Consider the following 20480-nt stretch of genomic DNA (forward strand, 5'->3'; position numbering starts at 1 on the left):
TTATAAAAGGGGTAATGGAGAGTCAGGGGAAGCATTATTTTGGTTCATGCAAAACAGGATGATGTTGGCAGATAAAAGGCAGAATCCAGGTTTCACAATTTGTACTTAACACAAGGATCTTGGGAATTTAAAGATGATCTTTGAGAGTTATGGGAGATGGTGTGAGTGTGGAGATACCGTATCCAGTATATCTTACTTTACGCAACAAATATGTTCATTAAAAATCATGTTTCAACTTTTTGTATTTTGGTGCAGTGAGGGACCTGGTTTTTGAAGGGGCATATGTACAGTAATTTTCACCTAATGGCCCGGGGCGGTGGCTCATACCTGTAATCCCAGCACTTTGGGAGGCCGAGGTGGATGGATCACCTAAGGTCAGGAGTTCGAGACCAGCCTGGCCAACATGGTGAAACCCCATCTCTACTAAAAATACAAAAATTAGCCAGGTGTGGGTTGGGCAGCCGTAATCCCAGTTACTTGGGAGGCTGAGGCAGGATAATCACTTGAACCTGGGAGGTGGAAGTTGCAGTGAACCAAGATCGTGCCACTGCACTCCAGCCTGGGTGACAAGAGTGAGAGTCTCCAAAAAAAAAAAAATTCACCTCAGTTTGCTGTTAAAAATCTAGTTCTTCCCATGTTCTCTGATAAAAGTTGACCCCCAAATCCAGTAATTACCATATAATGAAGAGATAGCAACATCTAATCTGTTACCCCCTAAGTTGAGGTTAATGGAAGAATTTCTGGTTTGTTTTCTTCTTCCTCTGAATTTCATTTTCTCATTTTCTCCCACTGTGTCTCTCCATCACACTTTAAAAAATATTGACACTGTTTGTCAGATATGCTAGTATGTGTGATGTTTGATTTCTCCCTGCAGAGAGGACCTAGTAAATAACCACCCAACAATACTACCTATTTTCCAATTTTGAGCCTACAACTCATAATTATGATGACAGCTGGTTCTTGAGAATAAAATGAATAGTCTATGTTAGCTTTTTAATTTATTTACGTTATCTACAATACATGGCACTTTTTACAATATACAAACAAGTCAGTGAATCCTCATTGAAAAAATAACCATATGACACATAATACGAAGATAATTTAAAACTGGACTCATGCTGTTTTATGACAGAACCAATTTCAATGGTAACTAATCTTAAAGATTATTTAATCATGTAGTTTCTGGAAGATAGGTTAAATGATGAAAAAATGGGCGACCATGAACACACCCTTTAATTTCATTTCCAAATTGGTGCTTCATTCTGTAGATAACGTCTTGGATGTCCTCTTTTGATAAGTACATGGGTAACTGTCTGGATAGACGCACTGCTTCTCCCTGTCCAAAGGGAAAGTCACACATTTTACCATGATATACCCTGAAGCAGAAAACATGTTATCCTGGCAAAAAGGAAAACAGAATGTTGATTATTTTCATCTTATTATGAATTCACTCAACAAATATTTGTTAAGTATCAACTACGTTGTCAGCTCTAGGGATGTAGTGGCAAACCAAAAACCAAGACCCTTGCTCTTGTGCAATTTACATTTTAGTGCAGAGAAATAGAAAACAGACAAAAGACAGAACATTTTAGTCAATAAATAATGCACAAAATTAAACTGGGCCACATGACAGAGTGATTGTAGAGCTGGAAAAAGATTACTTGAGGAGATAGCTTTAAGCTTGAATTTAAATAAGGAACGAGGCTGGGTGTGGTGGCTTAGACCTGTAATCTCAACACTTTGGGAGACGAAGGCAGGAGAACTGCTTGCGGCCATGAGTTCGAGACCAGCCTGGGCAACACTGAGACCCAGTCTCTACGAAAAAAAAAGCTGGGCATGGTGGGGCATGCTTGTAGTCCCAACTACATGGGAGGCTGAGGCAGGGGGATCACTTGAGCCTGAAGGTCAAGACTGCAGTGAGCTGTGATCATGCCACTGCACTCCAGCTTTTGAGCAAGACCTTGTCGCAAATAAAAATAAATAAGAAACCTTAATGGAAAGATCATGGGGAAAGAAAAACATCTCAGGCAGACAGAAGAGAAACAATGTTCAATGTGGGTGCAACATAGTTGTTCAAGAGAGAGGAACAGGAAAAGCAAATTAGGCACCCTCTAGGACAGGGTGATGAATTGGTGTTTTGATTTACACTTGGAGAAATTCTACTGAGCATTGTTGAGTCACAAAACTGTCCTGGCGGGATTCAATACAAATGTTTACTCTTACGAGCCCTCAATGACACCTGGAAATCTTATTCCTGTTTATTTAACCTTCTCTTATAGTACCTACAGCTCTTATTTTCAGATCTTTGTTACTGTACTAAAATTACCAACGCCTTCCCACAACCCCTCCACTCTCAGCAGGTAACTTCTACTCTTTCACCACATATATCAACGTGACTTCTCTCAAGTTCACCTAAAATTTCATAGGTTCTAATGATTAAGAAAAAACTTTTTTAAAGTTTACATAAAAATTATGGATATTTTAATGTTTATAACCTTCCTTAATCCTTTTTTTTTTTTTTAACCCACTGTTAACACTTCTCTTTTGTGGTGAATACTGTCACAAAAATGAAAATTTCCACTTATTCAAAGATTCGTATCTTTCACTTCCCTTCCCTTCTACTGCTCTTGATGAGATCAGGACTTAGAATTATATTACAATACTTTTTAGACAAGTATGTGATATAAAGGTAGAATTATTTTAAATCCCTTCTAAGAGGATTATTTATGAAACGTTTTTTAAAACAGAACTTCACTGCAGAATATCTCATTTATAAGGTCTTTCCTCAATACGTACCCAAGAAAATGTTATGGTAAGAATCCATGATAGAGTTTATCACAGTCAGTCTATGATGTGAAACTTTTAATGGAGTGTTCCTTTTTATAATGGTGTTCTCCTTGCAATTACATAATAAAACTTACAGAAAATATTCTACTATTTGGAAATAATTTACTATTTTAAGAAACAAGTATCTTAAAGTCTGGCCAATCTATAATACCTCTCTATATAGAATCACAGCAGTACCCAAGCTTTTTGGCACCAGGGACCGGTTTCATGGAAGACAGTTTTTCCACAGTTGGCGGGTGGGGATGTTTCAGGAAATTATTCCACAAGAAGTGCACAACCTAGATCCCTCGCATGCACAGTTCACAGTAGGGTTTGTGCTTCCATGTGAATCTCATGCTGCCACTGATCTGACAGAAGGTGGAGCTCAGGTGGTGATGCCTGCTGGCAGGCTGCTCACCTCCTGTTGTGTGGCCTGGTTCCTAACTGGCTTGGCCCAGGAGTTGGGACCCCAGTATACACTAACATATATATAAAATAATGCATACCTCTAAATAACTTATCACTTTGCGAGGTCTACATTCATAAACTTCCTTTGCATTTTTGTTTAATATAGCATTAAGAATTTCTTTTAAATCTGCTACTCCATAGAATGGGAGACAACTAGCCATTCCTTCTATTTCCAAGTAATTTTCAGTAATTGAAACTCCTGAAAGAAAAAAAAAAACACACACACACACATAGTTAAGTTTATATTCCAGAACATGTCCATTAAAAACAAAAATTGCTGCTAAAACATTTAGTGAACCCTCATAAGAATTTAATATAGTCAGACAAAGTTTTGTTCCTTAGTTGGAGAACGAATAGTAATTTCCCATAGGATCTCACATTAAGTCATAAGTGCTCACTGACACCACATGTGCTTTACATAATTTAATTTAATCCCAGTTATTGCTGTTCTGTTCCTTACATTTGTTTAGATCATTTCTTGCTTTGGAGAGAAAATGGAGTCCCATGATATTTATGAAAATAAAACTGGTTTAAGTGTTTTAACAACTGCTGCTCTTCAAATTCTACCCTACCATTTTAATATCTAAATGCCTGAATTATTTCTGTGACTTTAAGTTACAATTTATAAAAACAGTCACACAGTAATTTATGGAGATATTATTAATTAGAAGAAAATACTGTTTGTTCAAAATATTTTAATAGGACAAATAAAACTGACATGTTAAATGTTACTTAAATTACTCTTAGTAATTAAAATAAAACTAAATGGCTGGGCACAGTGGCTCACACCTGCAATCCTAGCACTTTGGGAGGCCGAGGCAGGCAGGTCACAACATTAGGAGTTTGAAACCAGCCTGGCCAACATGGTAAGACCCCCGTATCTACCAAAAATACACACAAAAAATTAGATGGGTATGGTAGTACGTGCCTGTGGTCCCAGCTACTAGGGAAGCTGAGATGGGAGGATCACTTGATCCTGGGAGGCAGAGGTTGCAGTCAGCTGAGATCGTGCCACTGCACTCCAGCCTGGGTGAGAGATGAGAATCCATCTCAAAAAATAAAATAAAACTAAAAACTAGCTACAGGATTGGATAACTGGGTACATAATCCATAACAGCACATATTTCAAGGCATCAGATTTGGCTTTAGAATGCATGTTTTTGGAAAATAGCAGAGATTTGTCTTCTTTGGCTGTATCTGTGTAACAGTGTTCTTTCATGAAGTCCACATAATGCTACCTGGAATTAAAAGAAAAGAGACAGTCCAATCTTGGATAAGTAGTAGCTATCAATGGATTAATTTTTAAAAAGAGATGTGATGTAACTTGAAGAGTTTCAGATCCTGAGACTTCAATAATCCAATCCCCTACCTGTTCCCAATTACAGACTAGATCCTTGACCTGGCTGGCAGATGCAGTGCTGGTAGACTATAGAGACAGTATCCTAAACATTTTTCCCAGAGAATAACTGGAGAATAATATATAATATTATATTATCAAGCATTAAGGGATGAGATACAGAGATCAATGAAGTGAGATGCTATGGTTTAGATGTGTGTCCCCTCCAAATTTCATGTCGAAATGTGACCTCTACTGTTAAAGGTGGGCCTAGTGGGAGGTTCATTGGGTCATGGGGCAGATCCATCATGAATGGCTTGGTGCCATCCCCATGGTAATAAGTGAGGTCTCTGTGGTAGTTCACACAAGAGTTGGTTGTTTCAAAGAGCCTGACATCTCTCTCTTGCTCCCTCTTTTGCCATGTGACATGCTGGCTCCTTGTTGCCTTCTGCCATGATTGTAAGCTTCCTGAGACCCTTACCAGAAGCAGATGCTAGCACTATGCTTCATGTACAGCTTGCAGAACTATGAGCCAAATAAACCTCATTTCTTTATACATTACCTAGTCTCAGGCATTCTTTTATAGCAACACAAATGAACTAACACAGAAAATTAGTACTGACGAGTGGGGCACTGCTATAAAGATAACTGAAGATGTATAAGTGGTTTTGGAGCTGGGTAAGAGCAGAGGTTGGAAGAGTTTGAAAGCTCAGAAGATGACAGGAAGATGAGGGAAAGTTTGGAACTTCTTAGAAACTGGTTAAATGGTTGTGACTAAAATGCTGACAGAAATATGGACAGTGAAAGGCTGACAAAGTCTCAGATGATATTGAGGAATTTATTGGAAACTGGAGTAAAGGTCACCCTTTTTATGTCCCTGCAAGGATTCTGGCTGCACTGTGTCCATGCCCTAGGGCAAGCTTGTCTAACCTGTGGTCTGTGGGCCACATGTGGCCCAGAACAGCTTTGAATGCGGCCCAACACAAATTTGTAAATTTTCTTAAAACATGGAGACATTTTTGCAATTTTTTTTTTTTTTTTTTTTTGAGACGGAGTCTGGCTCTGTCGCCCAGGCTGGAGTGCAGTGGCCGGATCTCAGCTCACTGCAAGCTCCACCTCCCGGGTTTACGCCATTCTCCTGCCTCAGCCTCCGGAGTAGCTGGGACTACAGGCGCCCGCCACCTTGCCCGGCTAGTTTTTTGTATTGTTTAGTAGAGACGGGGTTTCACTGTGTTAGCCAGGATGGTCTCGATCTCCTGACCTCATGATCCACCCGTCTCGGCCTCCCAAAGTGCTGGGATTACAGGCTTGAGCCACCGCGCCTGGCCTGCAATTTTTTTTTTAAAGCTTATGCGCTATTGTTAGTGTTAGTATATTTTATGTGTGGCCCAAGACAGTTCTTCCAATGTGTCCCAAGGAAGCCAAAAGATTGGACACCTTTGCCCTTAGGATCTGTGGAAGTTTGAATTTAAGAGTGATAACCCAGGTCATCACTTTTTCATTTTGCTATCTAGCGAAAGAAGTTTCTAAGCAGCAAATCATTCAAGAAGTGGCATGGCTATCATCAGATATGGGAGCAAAGAAATGACTTAAACTTGGAACTTATATGTAAAAAGAAAACAGATGCTGGCACTATGCTTCATGTAGAGCTTGCAGAACTATGAGCCAAATAAACTTCTTTTCTTTATAAAGAAGGCTTGTGGTCATTTCTTTTAGTCTCAGGTCTACCTGAGTCTTACACAGTCTCAGGTATTCCTTTATAGAAACACAGACTAACAGTGGAAATGAAATGAATTTGAGCAACAGCGGAAATGTAAATGGAACTCAAAACTGTGTGTGGTAGGCAAAAAGTAGTAGCAGAATATTCTAGTTCACATCTCTTTTAACTATTTATATAGATATGAAAATTGCCAAAAATATCAGTCTAAGTGATTTTTTTCACTATTGGTAGTTTTAAATCTTTTACAGTATGATTAGAATGAAAAGTCTAATACTAATTACATTCGCCCTGGAAAATTATACACATTTCACAGAATTCCTAGTGGAAATGGGTAAAAGGTACTTGGCAACAAATAAGGAAATTGAGCAATATTTTAACTTCTGGGTTTGTAAAATTCAGATACGGAAAAGTTAGAGACATTGGAACTATGTAACAATAACCCTTGAAAAGTTTCCATAAAATACTGTGAAATGCTTACCAATTTTCAGGGAAAATACATCAAATGAGTAAGTGGTTTGACAAGTTTTCACTTCCTAAAATATGGAATTCTTATTGACGCAGGACAGAAAGCTATTCCCATTAGCATGCAAAGTTCTTAGAGTCACACTGAGAATCTTGTCTCTCAAAGCCAGATGTATTCCTTCTCTTTCAAATGCTTTTATCCTTATCCAAAGATGTACTGTGACTACAGGCAAACTGTTGATTCAAAGTTAGTAAAATGCAACAATACTCTCACAAGATAGAACTGTTAAGAAAATACAACCTAATTTTAAAAAATGAAAAAACAAAGAAATGAAAGAAAACATAAATATCTTTAACTTGCTCTGATATTGACAAGGGAAATAATGCTTATGATTATCTAAGTAAAGTTAATTCTGATCAAATCAAGTCAGTTTGCAGGTGACTTAATCATTTCTGCATCTTTGACGCTATGGAAAGTATTAGGCATTCAATAAGATTTTAAAAATACTACCTACAAGCTAAGAGCTGAAAGCATCTGTCAGATATAAACTTACTGGGTAACTCAAAAAAAAAAAAAAAACATGCTCTTGGAATTGAGTGGGAGGTAAGAAAGGACAGTTATCCTTAAAACAACAATCTGTTGTTTAATATCTTTCTTTTTTTTTTTTTTTTAGATGGAGTCTCACTCTGTTGCGCAGTGGGGAGTGCAGTGGCGCGATCTTGGCTCACTGCAACCTCTGCCTCCTCGGTTCAAGCGATTCTCCCGCCTTAGCCTCCCAAGTAGCTGGGATCATAGGCACCCGCTATCATGCCCGACTAATTTTTGTATTTTGTTGTAGAGATAGGGTTTCGCCATGTTGGCCAGGCTGGTCTTGAACCCCTGACCTCAGGTGATCCACCCGCTTCAGCCTCCCAAAGTGCTAGGATTACAGGCATGAGCAGCCACGCCCGGCCTGTTTAATATCTTTCCTGAAAAACCAGTACCTGCCACCAATACCACATAGTTAATTAGAAAAACATTAAGTTGAGAATAAAACACATACACCCCCACCCATCCCTTGCTTCAAGTAAATTCACTTCACATAAATTTTAAGATGCCAGGGACCCTGAGGAAGAAATATTTCTAGGAAGACTAAAAGAGATGACTGCAAGCCTGCAAAAGGGGGCTGAAGGATAGTAAGAAAAGAGAATATGTGAGCATCTCCCATTGCCATGTACCATGCTCACTGATTTGTTACCTTGGATAATGCTCACAAATACTTCATGTAGTAAATATCTAAATTTTGACAGGAAGGCAATATGATAAATGAGTTAAGACCTAGGCTTTAAAGGCAGATTGCCTAGGTTCAAATTCTGGTTTTACCAGTAACTGTGTCCCCTTGAGCAAAATTAACTTCTGTGCCTCAATTTTTCCATCTGATATAAACTTACTGGGTAGCTCAAAAACAAACAAACAAAACATGCTCTTGGAATTGAGTGGGAGGTAAGAAAGGACAGTTATCCTTTCTACATAATAATTATTAGTTGTTATGAATGAAGACACAGTTAGGCCAGGTGACTTTCCCCAAAACACATTCTTTTTAAATGGCAGTGCTGGGATTTGGACTAACAGAATTGAGGTAGGAGGTAAGAAGCTTAGGTTAGGTATCCTTAAAAATCACAAAAATCAAGTAAAATTAGTTTATGTTTGGGACACCAAAGTATTTTCTGTATATACCCAGCTCTATGCTTTTGTACATTGTTTTTACTTATTTTCGTATCTCAGTAAAGCATTCCTTTAAAAATCTTCAAATGTTGTTTTGGGTGAATTCTGTTTTTCTATACTTTGAGTGTGACAAGTTTGGAGGCAGGAAGGGAGACAGTGGAGTCCTTCCTCATGGTTCCACTGTACCCCTTTGATATCAGATGAAGAAAAATTAACAGAAGGTAGGGCAGAAGGCAGTTGAGTATGGAAACTATAACAGAACAGAGAAGGTGCCAGCCAGGAAAACTGAAGCCTCTAGCCAGATGGATTTTCTTTTCTTTTTTTTTTTTAAATCCACCCAGTGAATTTCCATACGGAGCAAAGAGGGTTATCAGTCTTTTAGCAAAGCCATGGAACTGAATAATCCATTCTCCAGATAGCACAACTGCTGATGTTGCACGTCTAACTGGCAAAACAAGCAAATGCTTTTTAAAAAGCAAAGATGTCCATTTTTGTTAGGCAATTCCAATGCCCTATATGTTTCTGTTTCATTATCTAAAGGAGTATTTTAATAATTTAAACAAAGCAGGCAGTTTGAATATTTTGTCCAAGGATGACAAAAATTACAATAAAACTATCTGATTAGTTATGCAAATGCAAATGCAAAGCATCGGACTAAAAGAGATGCCAAACTGGCTTGTTTCAGGCAGAGGTGATGTGTTGAAATAAATGTTTTAACATAGCTGACACTGGTGAGACAAAAATATACCACCGTATCTGTAAATCATGAAACCCAAATGTAACTCTTGGAACAAGACTAATTTTTCCACATCAGAAAATATTAAACCACACTATCATACCTGGTATCAATTTTATCTTGAAACCATTTGCTGTAAGACGAGGATCAGACAGGTAAGTTGATCCACTGTATCTTTGGTCATCTGCTGTCATTTTACATAAAACGTCTAAATAATGAGATCCATTAAAAAGACTGAAAAAGAAATTATGGCCCTTTAACTTATTAAAAACACAAAATAAGAGGGTTTATGGGAAAAAGTTAATCCTAGGGCCCTTTGACAAGTGTTATCATCATTAACCAAAATACAAAGGTATAAGTAACTCTATGATAAACCACTGTTTTACGTTTCTGTTAATATTTTGTAAAATACTTACTGCACACAGTATACAGAAAGAAGGAACAGAAAGAAGACAGTCTGTCTTCTAGAATGTTACAAATTGAATGTGGAAATTTAAAAATGGTGCTCTCTAAATACAATACAAATGAAAACTTTATAAATAATTTCATTTTATTCCTTCAAAACAAACACAATTTAATACACTGTCAAGTTAGGTGGTCCATCCTTGCCAAATTTTCAATTGCTATTCAGTTTCTTCTGTAACAAAAAGATAAATATGTATCTCTTTCTTCCAGGAACTAATACATTAATCAATTTAGAGTTTGGGAGAGCTTTCTTCAGTCTACTGCACTGCAGGTCTGGCATGTTTCCCAAAGGTGGTATATGAAATGATTCTGAGCGGTGTAAAAATTTGAGGAAGCCAAAGGTTATCTAGGGTACAAATCAACCGCACATATTGGTTTTAGGCTTGGTCAGGATGTGTTAGTCACTGCAAAAAGGTGTCTGTTGGGGTTGATAATGAATAGTTACCATTTTGCCACTCCTTCAATGAATATTTGAGTGCCCATCCTGTGGCAGATACTGTCCTAGGTATGCAAGGCACTATTCTGTATTCCAGTACACTGATATCTTTGCTTATCAGCTGTGAATAGTTGAAGATTCCAATGGCTGTGACAGCTGATATAATAGAGAAGAGCTTTGGCTATATATCACATGTACTCTGCTTCATCTAACCAATATCCTAAAAATCGATCTGAGAGACAGTAGGGATGGTGGTGGTGGTGATGATTATGATACTGTATAGCAATTAATGGTGCAGACTCCACAGTTAAACTGTCTAGACTGTAATCTTGGACATACGGCTTATTTACTGTCTATGTGAGCCTAGGTAAGTTATTTAACTACTACATTTCAGTTTCCTCAGCTATAAAATGTGGATATTATCTACCTCATAAAGTTGATGTGAAGATCATGAAAAAACTTTGCCAAGTTCCTATCATATAGTAAATGTTCAATAAATATTAGCCATCATTAAGGTTATCATTATTAAGCCCTTACTTTATACTTTATAGATAGCTAAATTATTCCATGCAGAGGTAAGTTACACAAATAGCATTAGAACTCTGGCAAGAAAACTAAGCCCAACCTACAATTACCCTGTCCACATTGTTGCATTGTGGGATAAATTAGTCCATGACTCAGTTATGAAAAACTTACATCATTAACTGTGATGGGGATGCCATATTCCAAAAGAAGGAAGAAAAACTATTTTGAATTAATCTTTATTCCTGTTTATGCTCAATTAAGAAAGATATTTTTTGAGGCCAATATGGTCCCAAAATAATAGTTTTTAATGTGTTTGTTTTTTGAAGAACAGAACATCACATAGAAAAATATTTTTAAAAACCTGTAATTTGAAAAAGCGCAAAAATATTTTTGAAATTTAAATGAAGTTTACAAATGCCATTCAGAAAAGCAGTCAAGTCTAAAAATTCAGATGTACCCTAGCTCTTTTTTAGGGAAGAGAAAAGCACCATCAGGTGTTTAAACTGTTTGAATGTAGCCTAAGGTACTATTTTCTAATTGTTCCTCTGACAGTTTCCTAAGCCAATCTCAAGAGAATACTATGAAAGATACTGGATTTTGGTTAATGTGGTTGCTGTTTCCTTATTTAAAAAGACAGACTTAACAGATGTTTTTCTGTATTCTGTCCCTGTTTTTTTCTCCTCCAATGATGGCAGTGTCTTTAACAAGAGTTTCAACACATTTTATAAATGATTTCTGCTTTATTCTTAGAAGTTCTGAAACAGTTATCTAATGATGTGTCCTAGGGAACAAATTATATCTTTTTAAACTTCAGGTTTATTATTTTTGTCATGATTCTGTTCCACCCGTGTCTGACAGAAAAAGAAATATTAAGTTAAAAAAGGGAAATGTTAATAGGTTAGTCGTTATTTATTTTTTAATCTTTAAATTTTTTTTTGTCTCCCCAGGCTTTGTCATCCAAGGTTATTTATTTTTACAGAAAGCAATTTAATCATATAAACCAGGAAAAGGAAATACCCTATATTACAACCAATATAAAATTATTTCAGGCAAAAATCATCAATGAATGGCACCATTACATGGAAAGGTTGATGAGAAACTTTCCAGTGAAAGACAGGCTGTCATTAGCTGAACCTAGTGATAGTGCCTTTTGATGTGATGAAATACGAAGCACACAGACAACCTATTAAGTAGATTCATCAGAAAGTAGAATCTAAATCTATGCAGCCTGAGCTAACCCCCAATTAAACATGGGGGAGAGAAGCTGAACACCATAAGAAAGCAAATACAGACAACAGAACATTCCACTGAACAAATGACTCAGTATCTACAATAATAGAGTGATTTTTAAGATATATAAACAAGATAACCAAATGCAGTATGTGGATCTTGTTTAGATACAAATTAAATATAAATTTTTTAAAAAACTGGAAAAAAGGTATTTTGAGATAATGAGGAACAATTACAAGGAATTATTATTATTTAAGGTATGAAAAAGGTATTATGGTTAGGTGAGAAAACAGCCATTTTTTGAGAGAGATATATTGAAAGATGTAGGAAGGGGAATTGTTCTAAACTACTTTGGCAAAGGAAAGAAAATGTACGTTTATATACTGTATAGAAAGGTAAAGCAAATGTGGCAAAGTCTTGGATAATTACTGATAAAGGTATGCATCGTATGCTTCTATTTTATTATGTGTTTGAAAATGTTAAAACAATGAGTACATAATGGAATAAAGTCATGGCAATCTAACTTCAAAATTACCCTAGAGAAGTCACTAATGTACAAGAGAAATGAGCTTAATATTTATTAAATGTAGAAGTGAACTATTCAGAGTATTCTAATATTATTTATAAAGAATTCCATTAAAGATTAGAAATCAAATATATATATATTTATTTTTAAATTTTTATTTATTTTAATTAAAAAAAAATTTTTTTTTTTGAGACAGACTCTTGCTCTGTCACCCAGGCTGGAGTGTAATGGCACAGCCGTCAGCTCACTGCAGCCTCCACTTCCCAGGTTCAACGATTCTCCTGCCTCAGCCTCCCAAGTAGCTGGGACTACAGGCGCCCGCCTCGTCGTCCGGCTAGTTTTTTGTATTTTTTAGTAGAGACGGGGTTTCACCATGTTGGCCAGGCTGGTCTTGAACTCCTGACCTCGTGATCCACCCACCTCGGCCTCCCAAAGTGCTGGGATTACAGGCGTGAGCCACCGTGCCCGGCCTAGAAATCACATTTTTAAAAGATTAAAATAAATAAATAAATACCACTAATCCTTACTAGGAACCATTCTCAACCTTCTACCTTCAATTTCTAATCTAGTGTGAACTATTATAATAAATATTTTTACATTTAAAAAAGATTGTATCATCATACCTCTCTGTTAACATAATTGGCTTTTCCAGTGGCTCTGCAGGAAGTTTATGATTCTCAAGAAGTCTTTTAAATAGCAGGGCTTCTTCTACTCTATATGGATTTAATAACATTACCTCTGTTTTGGATGTCATTAGCCATGCATCAGGAAACCTGAGATTGTGGATCAAGCAAGGTTCATCCTTCTCTTCTAAGTCAACTTTGTTTTGTTTCTCAAAATTTATTTTTAAGTTTTTCATAGAAAAGGGGATCTGTACCATTTTGATATTTTGACTCCTTTTTTCAATTTGGGACTGAAGGAGTTCATCAAGTTTTGGTTGATTAGATAATGAGGTTTTCAACTTGTGCTTCTGGGCCAAATTCCATGCACTGGTGGGTTTTATCTTTTTTCTGCCATCTTTTAATGATATTTGTGACTCCTGTTCAATGGCTCTCTTCATTTGACTATTGTATCGTTCCAAGTCTTTAGTAGCCTTCTCTTCATATCTAAGAAAAGAAATAAAATAGAATTAATGAGATCATAATCAGAAATATATTAACCATCTGAATTTTATAAAACTAAACAACTGGTATTCCAGGTATAATAATGACAAAGGAACATGTATTAGACTAACTCCTCAATATAACTATGACAAACACTGAACAAAATATAAAAATCAGTTATTGGCCAGGCATGGTGATGGTTCATGCCTGTAATCACAGCACTTTGGGAGGCCAAGGCGGGCAGATCACCTGACGTCAGGAGTTTAAGACTAGCCTGGCCAAAATGGCGAAACGTTGTCTCTACTAAAAACACAAATGTTAGCCAGGCATGTTGGTGTGCACCTGTAGTCCCAGCTACTTGGAAGGCTGAGGCATGGGAATTGTTTGAACACAGGAGGCAGAAGTTGCAATGAACTGAGATCGCGCCACTGCACTCCAACCTGGGTGACAGAGCGAGACTGTCTCAAAAAAAAAAAAAAAGAAAAAAGAAAAAAGAAAACAACAACAAACAAGTACACAAACAAACAAAAAACTCTCAATTATTTAAAGTAGGCACTGAAGAACAGCCAAAAGCAGGAAGAAATTAGAATGGATTCACTCCTTGGGGAGTGAAAAAAGAGACAAGAGTCCCCCATTTATAGGACTTCTAACCAGAGGGCAGTCCTCAGTGTTAAGGGGGACTAGGGTGGTCAGAAGTCAATCAGAAAGTTGTACTCTTATTAGCCTGAGTCACCAGGACACAGAGCTATCTGCTTCCAGAACAATTGAAAATTGAGAAAGGAAATCCCAGAAAATTCCATGTGTGGGAACCCAAAGAAAAACAACCATTAGAAGGCTAAATGAGCTGAACAGAGATTTCAGCTGCTGCCCATTGCAGGGGAAACGTTTGGAATCTGAATTCCACAGTTTCATGGCCTGGTAAACACTTTGGGCTTTCAATTAAAACTGGAAGAGGGCCACATCTTAGGATAAAAAACCTATGTCCTAAACTAAGGAAGTTGCCCTGGGACCAAGAACAAAATTGAAACAGCTTCTCCTTAACAAAGTATAAAACAAAACCTCCATAAGCTCAAGGTGATCTGTTAGTAATTTAAATACCTGGTAGAACAAAAATCAGCACTTTTCAGAAGAGGATAACAGAATCTAGAATTTTAAGCATACCACCCACAATGCCTGCCATACAATCAAAAGTTACCACTCGAACAAATAAAACAAGAAAATGTGAGTCATGGTCAAAAGAAAAAGTGGTCAGTAGAAGCCAACCTCAAGATGACCCAGATGTCAATATTACCAAAAAAACCACTTAAAAACAGATTTAATAAAGGTTTAAGGTATTAAAAGATTATCATGAGAGAATAGAAGGGGGAATCTCAACAGATTAGTGTAAATTATACAAAAAAATACAATGGAAATTCTAGACCTAAAAAATACAGTAACAGAAATTAAATATTCACTGGGTAGGCTTAACGGCAGATAAAAAGATGGCAAAAGAAAGAGTCAGTAAAGCTGAAGACAGATCAATAGAAATGATAAAATGTGTTGTTTTCACAGAAAAGTGAAGACAACCGGAAAAGCATTGCAGTGACCTAAGGCAAAACAAACAATCTAATATGTATGTCTTGGGAGTCCCAGATAAACAATGGAAAACTGGGAAAGAAAATAAAATGTGAAGAAATTAGGGTTGGTAATCAGCAAACTTGGAGAAATACAATTTACAGATGCAAGAAGGTCAGCAAACCTCCCAAGAGAATAAATGCAAAGAAATTCACAGGTAGGTATATTACATTCAACCACTGAAAACCAAAGGTTAAGATAAAATCCTGAAAATAGGAAAAAAACAGTACAAAGAGGAAACAGCAAAAATAATGGATATCATAAAGAGCAATGCAGAGGCAGATGACAATGAAATCTTTTTTTTTTTTTTTTTGAGACAGAGTCTCCCTCTGTCCTCTAGGCTAGAGTGCAGTGGCACGACTTCAGCTCACTGCAACCTCTGCCTCCCAGGTTCTAAGCGATTCTCCTGCCTCAGCCTCCAGAGTAGCTGGGATTAGAGGCGTGCACAACCACCCCCAGCTAATTTTGTATTTTTAGTAGAGAGGGGGTTTCACCATGTTGGCCAGGCTGGTCTCAAACTTCTGACTTCAGGTGATCCACCTGCCTCCGCCTCCCAAAGTGCTGGGATTATAGGCATGAGCCACTGCGCCTGGTCAACAGTGAAATTTTTTAAGTGGCAAAAGAACCCAGAATCCAGCTATATCATTAAAAAAAAGTCCTTCAAAAATGAAGATGAAATAGACGTTTTCAGATTAAGATAAGAATTAGTTGCCAGTACGTGTGCACAATTAAGGAGAGTGACACCAAATATAAGTGAAATTATACTTACAGGGTTTTTACATTTTATTAACTCCAAGTAGATTATGATAAGGATGCATAATGTAATCACAAAAGCAAAAACTAATGGAAATTCAATAAAGAAATTAAAATTAGATACTGAAATATATTCTTTTAACCCTAAAGGGCTCCTCTCCCCCCCCCAAAAAGGAGGAACAAAAGAACAAAATGGAGATAGGACAAACAGAAAACAAACAGGAAAATGGCAGACCTAAACCCAACCATATCAATTATTATATTACATGGACTAAATATTGCAATTCAAAGGCATAGATTATCAAACTGAATTGAAAAAGTAACACCCAACTTTGTCTACAAGCGTTACATTTTAAATATAAAGATGGGGTAGCCTAAAAGACTGGAAAAAAAGATACACCATGCAAATAGTAAGCATAAGAAGCCAGAGTGGCAGGCAACAGTATATACTCCTCCCTCAGTAACTGACAGAACTAGAGACCCTCCTCAAAAAAAAAAAAAATCCTCAAAGCTATAGAAGATTTTAGCAATATTATCAACTACTTAATACTTAACTGACATTTTGGAACACTACCATCTAGCAACTGGAGAATCCTGATTCTTTTTAAGTGAACATGGAACATTTGTTGAGAGAGAACATACACTGGGCCTTAATTCTCATTACTTTTCAAAAGATTGAAATCTAACTTAGCATTTTCTCTATCCATGAAACACTTAAATTAGAAATAAAATATCCGGAAAAGCCCCAAATATTCGGAAAGTAAACAACACAATTTTACTCGTAATAGCCCCAAACTGGAAACAACCCAAATGTCCATCAACTGGAGACTGAATAAACATATTTTGGTATATTTATACAACTGAATATTACTCTTTGATTAAAAAAAAAAAAAAAGAAGAAGAACTACACTGGCTGAGAGGTGGCATGAGGAACCATTCTGGGATGATGGAGATGTTCTCTATTTTGTCTGGGGTGATGTTTATGTGTGTGTAGACATGTATGAAAATACATCAGATTACACCGTTAACATCTCTGCAATTCACATTAGGTAAATTTTACCTAGTTAAAAAAAAAAAAATTTTAAGAAAGCGTTGAGCCACAAGCAATCAGAATTTCTAAGAGAGGATGAATAAAGAAATGGATTAATTCCAGATCTGAAGAGTTCCTTATAAATCTGCTTTAACATCAACATAGAATAAACAATTCCCGAATAACACAAAAGAAAATTTATGTATATAATACTTCATTTAGTAACTGCTAGTGAAATTATAGTCACTACAATAACCACAAAACAGAAAGTATGTGATTAGCTAATTGTTAATATTTTTATTCTCATTTTAGTCATCAATGAAAAGATACATTTGGATAAACTAAACACACCCAAACCATCTAATTTAACTCAATTTCAATGGTACAAGATAATGGATGTTTGAAAAATTATACTTGATAGATTCTAAGAACTCAAGAATAATAAAAAAAAAACTACACTGGGTAGAAAGTTAGATCTTTTTGTCAACAATATGAGAAAAATGAAACTTCCAGGGCCAAAGACCTAGCACAGCGGTTATGTCACCCCTTTTCTTAAAAAGTGATACCTGGATCCCACCCTCAGAGCTTTTAATTCTCTAGGCCTAGGTTGAGATTGGGCAGCTCTGTTTTTACAGAGCTCCACAGGTGATTCCAGTACATACCCAGAATTGGAAACTACTGCTATTTGTTCAGCAAAGTGTGGTGATTAAGTACACAGACTCTGAAGACAGCCTGGCTTGGTTCTGCCACTTAGTAGTTCTGTAAACCTATGAAAATTATTTAATCTTTCTGTGTCTCATTATGTTCAACTGTAACATATGGATAATCTACATCTACTCAGTTTTGTTGTGAGAAATAAAATGAGTTAAAGTGGGCCAAGTACTTAGAATATTATTTAGCACAGAGTAAATGGTGATAAATGTTTTGCTGTCATTATTTTCTACCAAGAAACAAAAAATCTCACAATGAAGGGGCGAGTAATGGTTGGAAATTAAGTAACTTTGCTAAAAGATTATTTTTTAAGAATGTTTTAAACTTGGAACTAGAGAATTAAGGTTATCTCTAGTCTCATGCTCTTAAAACACTAACTGAATTTTATTTTATATATATATAATAATCTCAAGGAAAACTATGGAATGTGAAGAAATAAAAATATTATTGAGAGAACAGTGCTGTTAAAAGTGAGATTTAAAAGACAGGAGATCACAGCATGGCATGTAATTTGTGCTCGGTACCTGTCTGCTGAATGAAGAAATGTTATCTGAATAAGATTATTAAAAAAAGACCTTGTTTCATTGTAAACTACACTAAAAAATGGCTCCTTTGGTTACTTACCATGCCATATTCACAATTTTAAAGTTATTTTCTACTTAGAATCTGAGGTTCTGGAATAGCTATATAAAACACATGATTTTCAATAGTTTACTTTCAACAGGTCCTAGAAATAGTATTTTTAGCTCTTAGACATTCAAATTAAAGATTTTTCCTGTGCGGTGGTAAAATGAGTTGAAAACAAAGGTCACCATTTGTCATTAATTATAATGTGCAAATTTTCACATATGGTACTCATCTTTGGGAAATATAAAAAGTTATGTCCAAAGGAATATTAAGTAAATGTTAAGTAAAAGCAGCTGCTACCATTGTACTTAATGTCAAGAAAGGATTTAGTAACTTGAATGGAAAATATCCATCCTGATTTGACCAGAAGTCAATTCAAATAATGTTCTCGTGATTAAACACTGCATTTAGTTATAAAATTTATCATTTTCATAATCCCTAATTGCAATATTTTTCTTAAATAGCAATATATTCATAAATAATGCAAATGAAAAGCTCAAGCTAACATCAACTGAGACCCCAGTGGTAGGGCACATGGCCCAAACCTGGATTTTAATCCACTAGAAGAAAGGTGAGGAAGGAAAAAAACAAACAAACAAAAACTCCAGAAAGGAAGAACTAAAACAATGGAAGTAATCCCGACTCCAAAATCTGTCCCAAGCTCTCATCAGAATTTTTTTTCTTTTTTTTGAGACAGAGTCTTACTCTGTCGCCCAGGGTGGAGTGCAGTGGCCAGATCTCGGCTCACTGCAAGCTCCCCCTCCCGGGTTTAAGCCATTCTCCTGCCTCAGCCTCCTGAGTAGCTGGGACTACAGGGGCCCGCCACCTCGCCCAGCTAGATTTTTTGTATTTTTTAGTGGAGACGGGGTTTCACCATGTTAGCCAGGATGGTCTCCATCTCCTGACCTCGGGATCCACCCGTCTCGGCCTCCCAAAGTGGAATTTTAATAACTGAACAATCCTGATCCTACTCCTTATTCAAACTCTTTGTTATAGCTTTGAGGATCTTCCATTATCCAGCCCCACCTTCCCCCAACTTTCTTTACACATACTCCCTCATATTCTCTTCCTGTCATAGAATCTTAACTCCTTAATAACACCATGTTCCTTCTAGCTCCTGTTCCTCCAATCCACATACTGTTCCTCCAATCTACACAATTCCCTAAAATCCTTCTGGTTAATTTCTATGCAGGGAAGCATTACCTGTCCCACAGATAATATTAAGTCCAACTGCCAAGTTTTTCCCTAACTCCTTATATTTAAAACTTATGTCTTAAAGCTCATCACATTCTTGTTTAACTGAATCTTCCTTACTAGACTACACCATTCATGAGTTGGGAAAGTATGTTTTATTTGTGACTATCTAGAGTACATCAGGCCTTATACACAGAAAACCCTTAATATTTCCTAGTTGAAGGAAGGGAAGGGAAAGGAGGGACAGAGAGAAGAAAGGAAAAGGAAAAAAGGAAGAAAAAAAGAAGGAAGAAAAGAATGGACTGAAGGTCTACAGAAGAGGAGTCTACTCTCATATCCCTTAATATATGTTAGAGAATTTAGTATCATGGAAAGAATGCCAAGATAAAGACAGGGAGAGAAGTGGTAGCTAATATGATTCTTGGGTATTATAAAATTTTTGCTCTACCTTCTCACTAATCATGATACTAGACTCAACTGATCATGGTCCCAGAACCCTGGCTCTGAAAGGTTCTAACACAGCACTCTGTGACATACAATAGAACTCTGATCCCAAGATACCTATATTTTCTTCATTGGTTTCTATTTCTGGCCTCCAAATTCAATTTAATCTTGACTCAGCAAATAAAATATGTTATTCTCAATAGAAAAATTCCCTTTCATAGATTAAAAATTGATCATATTGACATTGTGAGCAATCATTTACTATGTGTTAGTAATTATCCTGTATCATAACACACAATATATTATTTAATCCTCACAACAATCCTTGAGAGACTGTCCACACTTTTTAATAAAAAGCTAACAAAGAACTGTGGTTAGAACCCAGGTGAAGCTTCAGAGGTCTTAACCATCAATGCCTCTTTTGTCTACTTTATGGCAATGTGAGAGAAAGTAAGCTTGATTCCAGAATATTACCTGGAATATTCTGGTAATTGATGGTAAATGGATTTTTAGATGAGGCCTATTAATCATAATCCTAGGAACCTGACACCTTGGGGCCCACAAGGAGA

General features: G+C 36.5%; 1 protein-coding gene across 5 annotated transcripts in view; it reads right to left on the bottom strand.

Moving 5' to 3' along the window:
- Positions 1 to 972: 972 nt before the first annotated feature.
- The window catches only part of PMS1 (PMS1 postmeiotic segregation increased 1 (S. cerevisiae)), an 89686-nt gene continuing 70178 nt past the window's right edge, over positions 973 to 20480 (bottom strand). For 4 of the 5 annotated variants that reach the window (XM_011936467.1, XM_011936466.1, XM_011936464.1 and 1 more), the window contains 4 exons: positions 13059 to 13541; positions 9357 to 9487; positions 3333 to 3493; positions 973 to 1336 (listed from right to left, as the gene is read on the bottom strand). In XM_011936467.1, coding sequence (XP_011791857.1) covers positions 1172 to 1336; positions 3333 to 3493; positions 9357 to 9487; positions 13059 to 13541 — 940 coding nt within the window. In that variant the 3' untranslated portion in view covers positions 973 to 1171. The remainder of the gene's footprint in view (positions 1337 to 3332; positions 3494 to 9356; positions 9488 to 13058; positions 13542 to 20480) is intronic. The other variant, XM_011936465.1, reaches the window with a different exon arrangement.

Source organism: Colobus angolensis, unplaced genomic scaffold (assembly GCF_000951035.1).
Source record: "Colobus angolensis palliatus isolate OR3802 unplaced genomic scaffold, Cang.pa_1.0 Scaffold153, whole genome shotgun sequence".
In the NCBI taxonomy this organism is placed as follows: Eukaryota; Metazoa; Chordata; class Mammalia; order Primates; family Cercopithecidae; genus Colobus; species Colobus angolensis.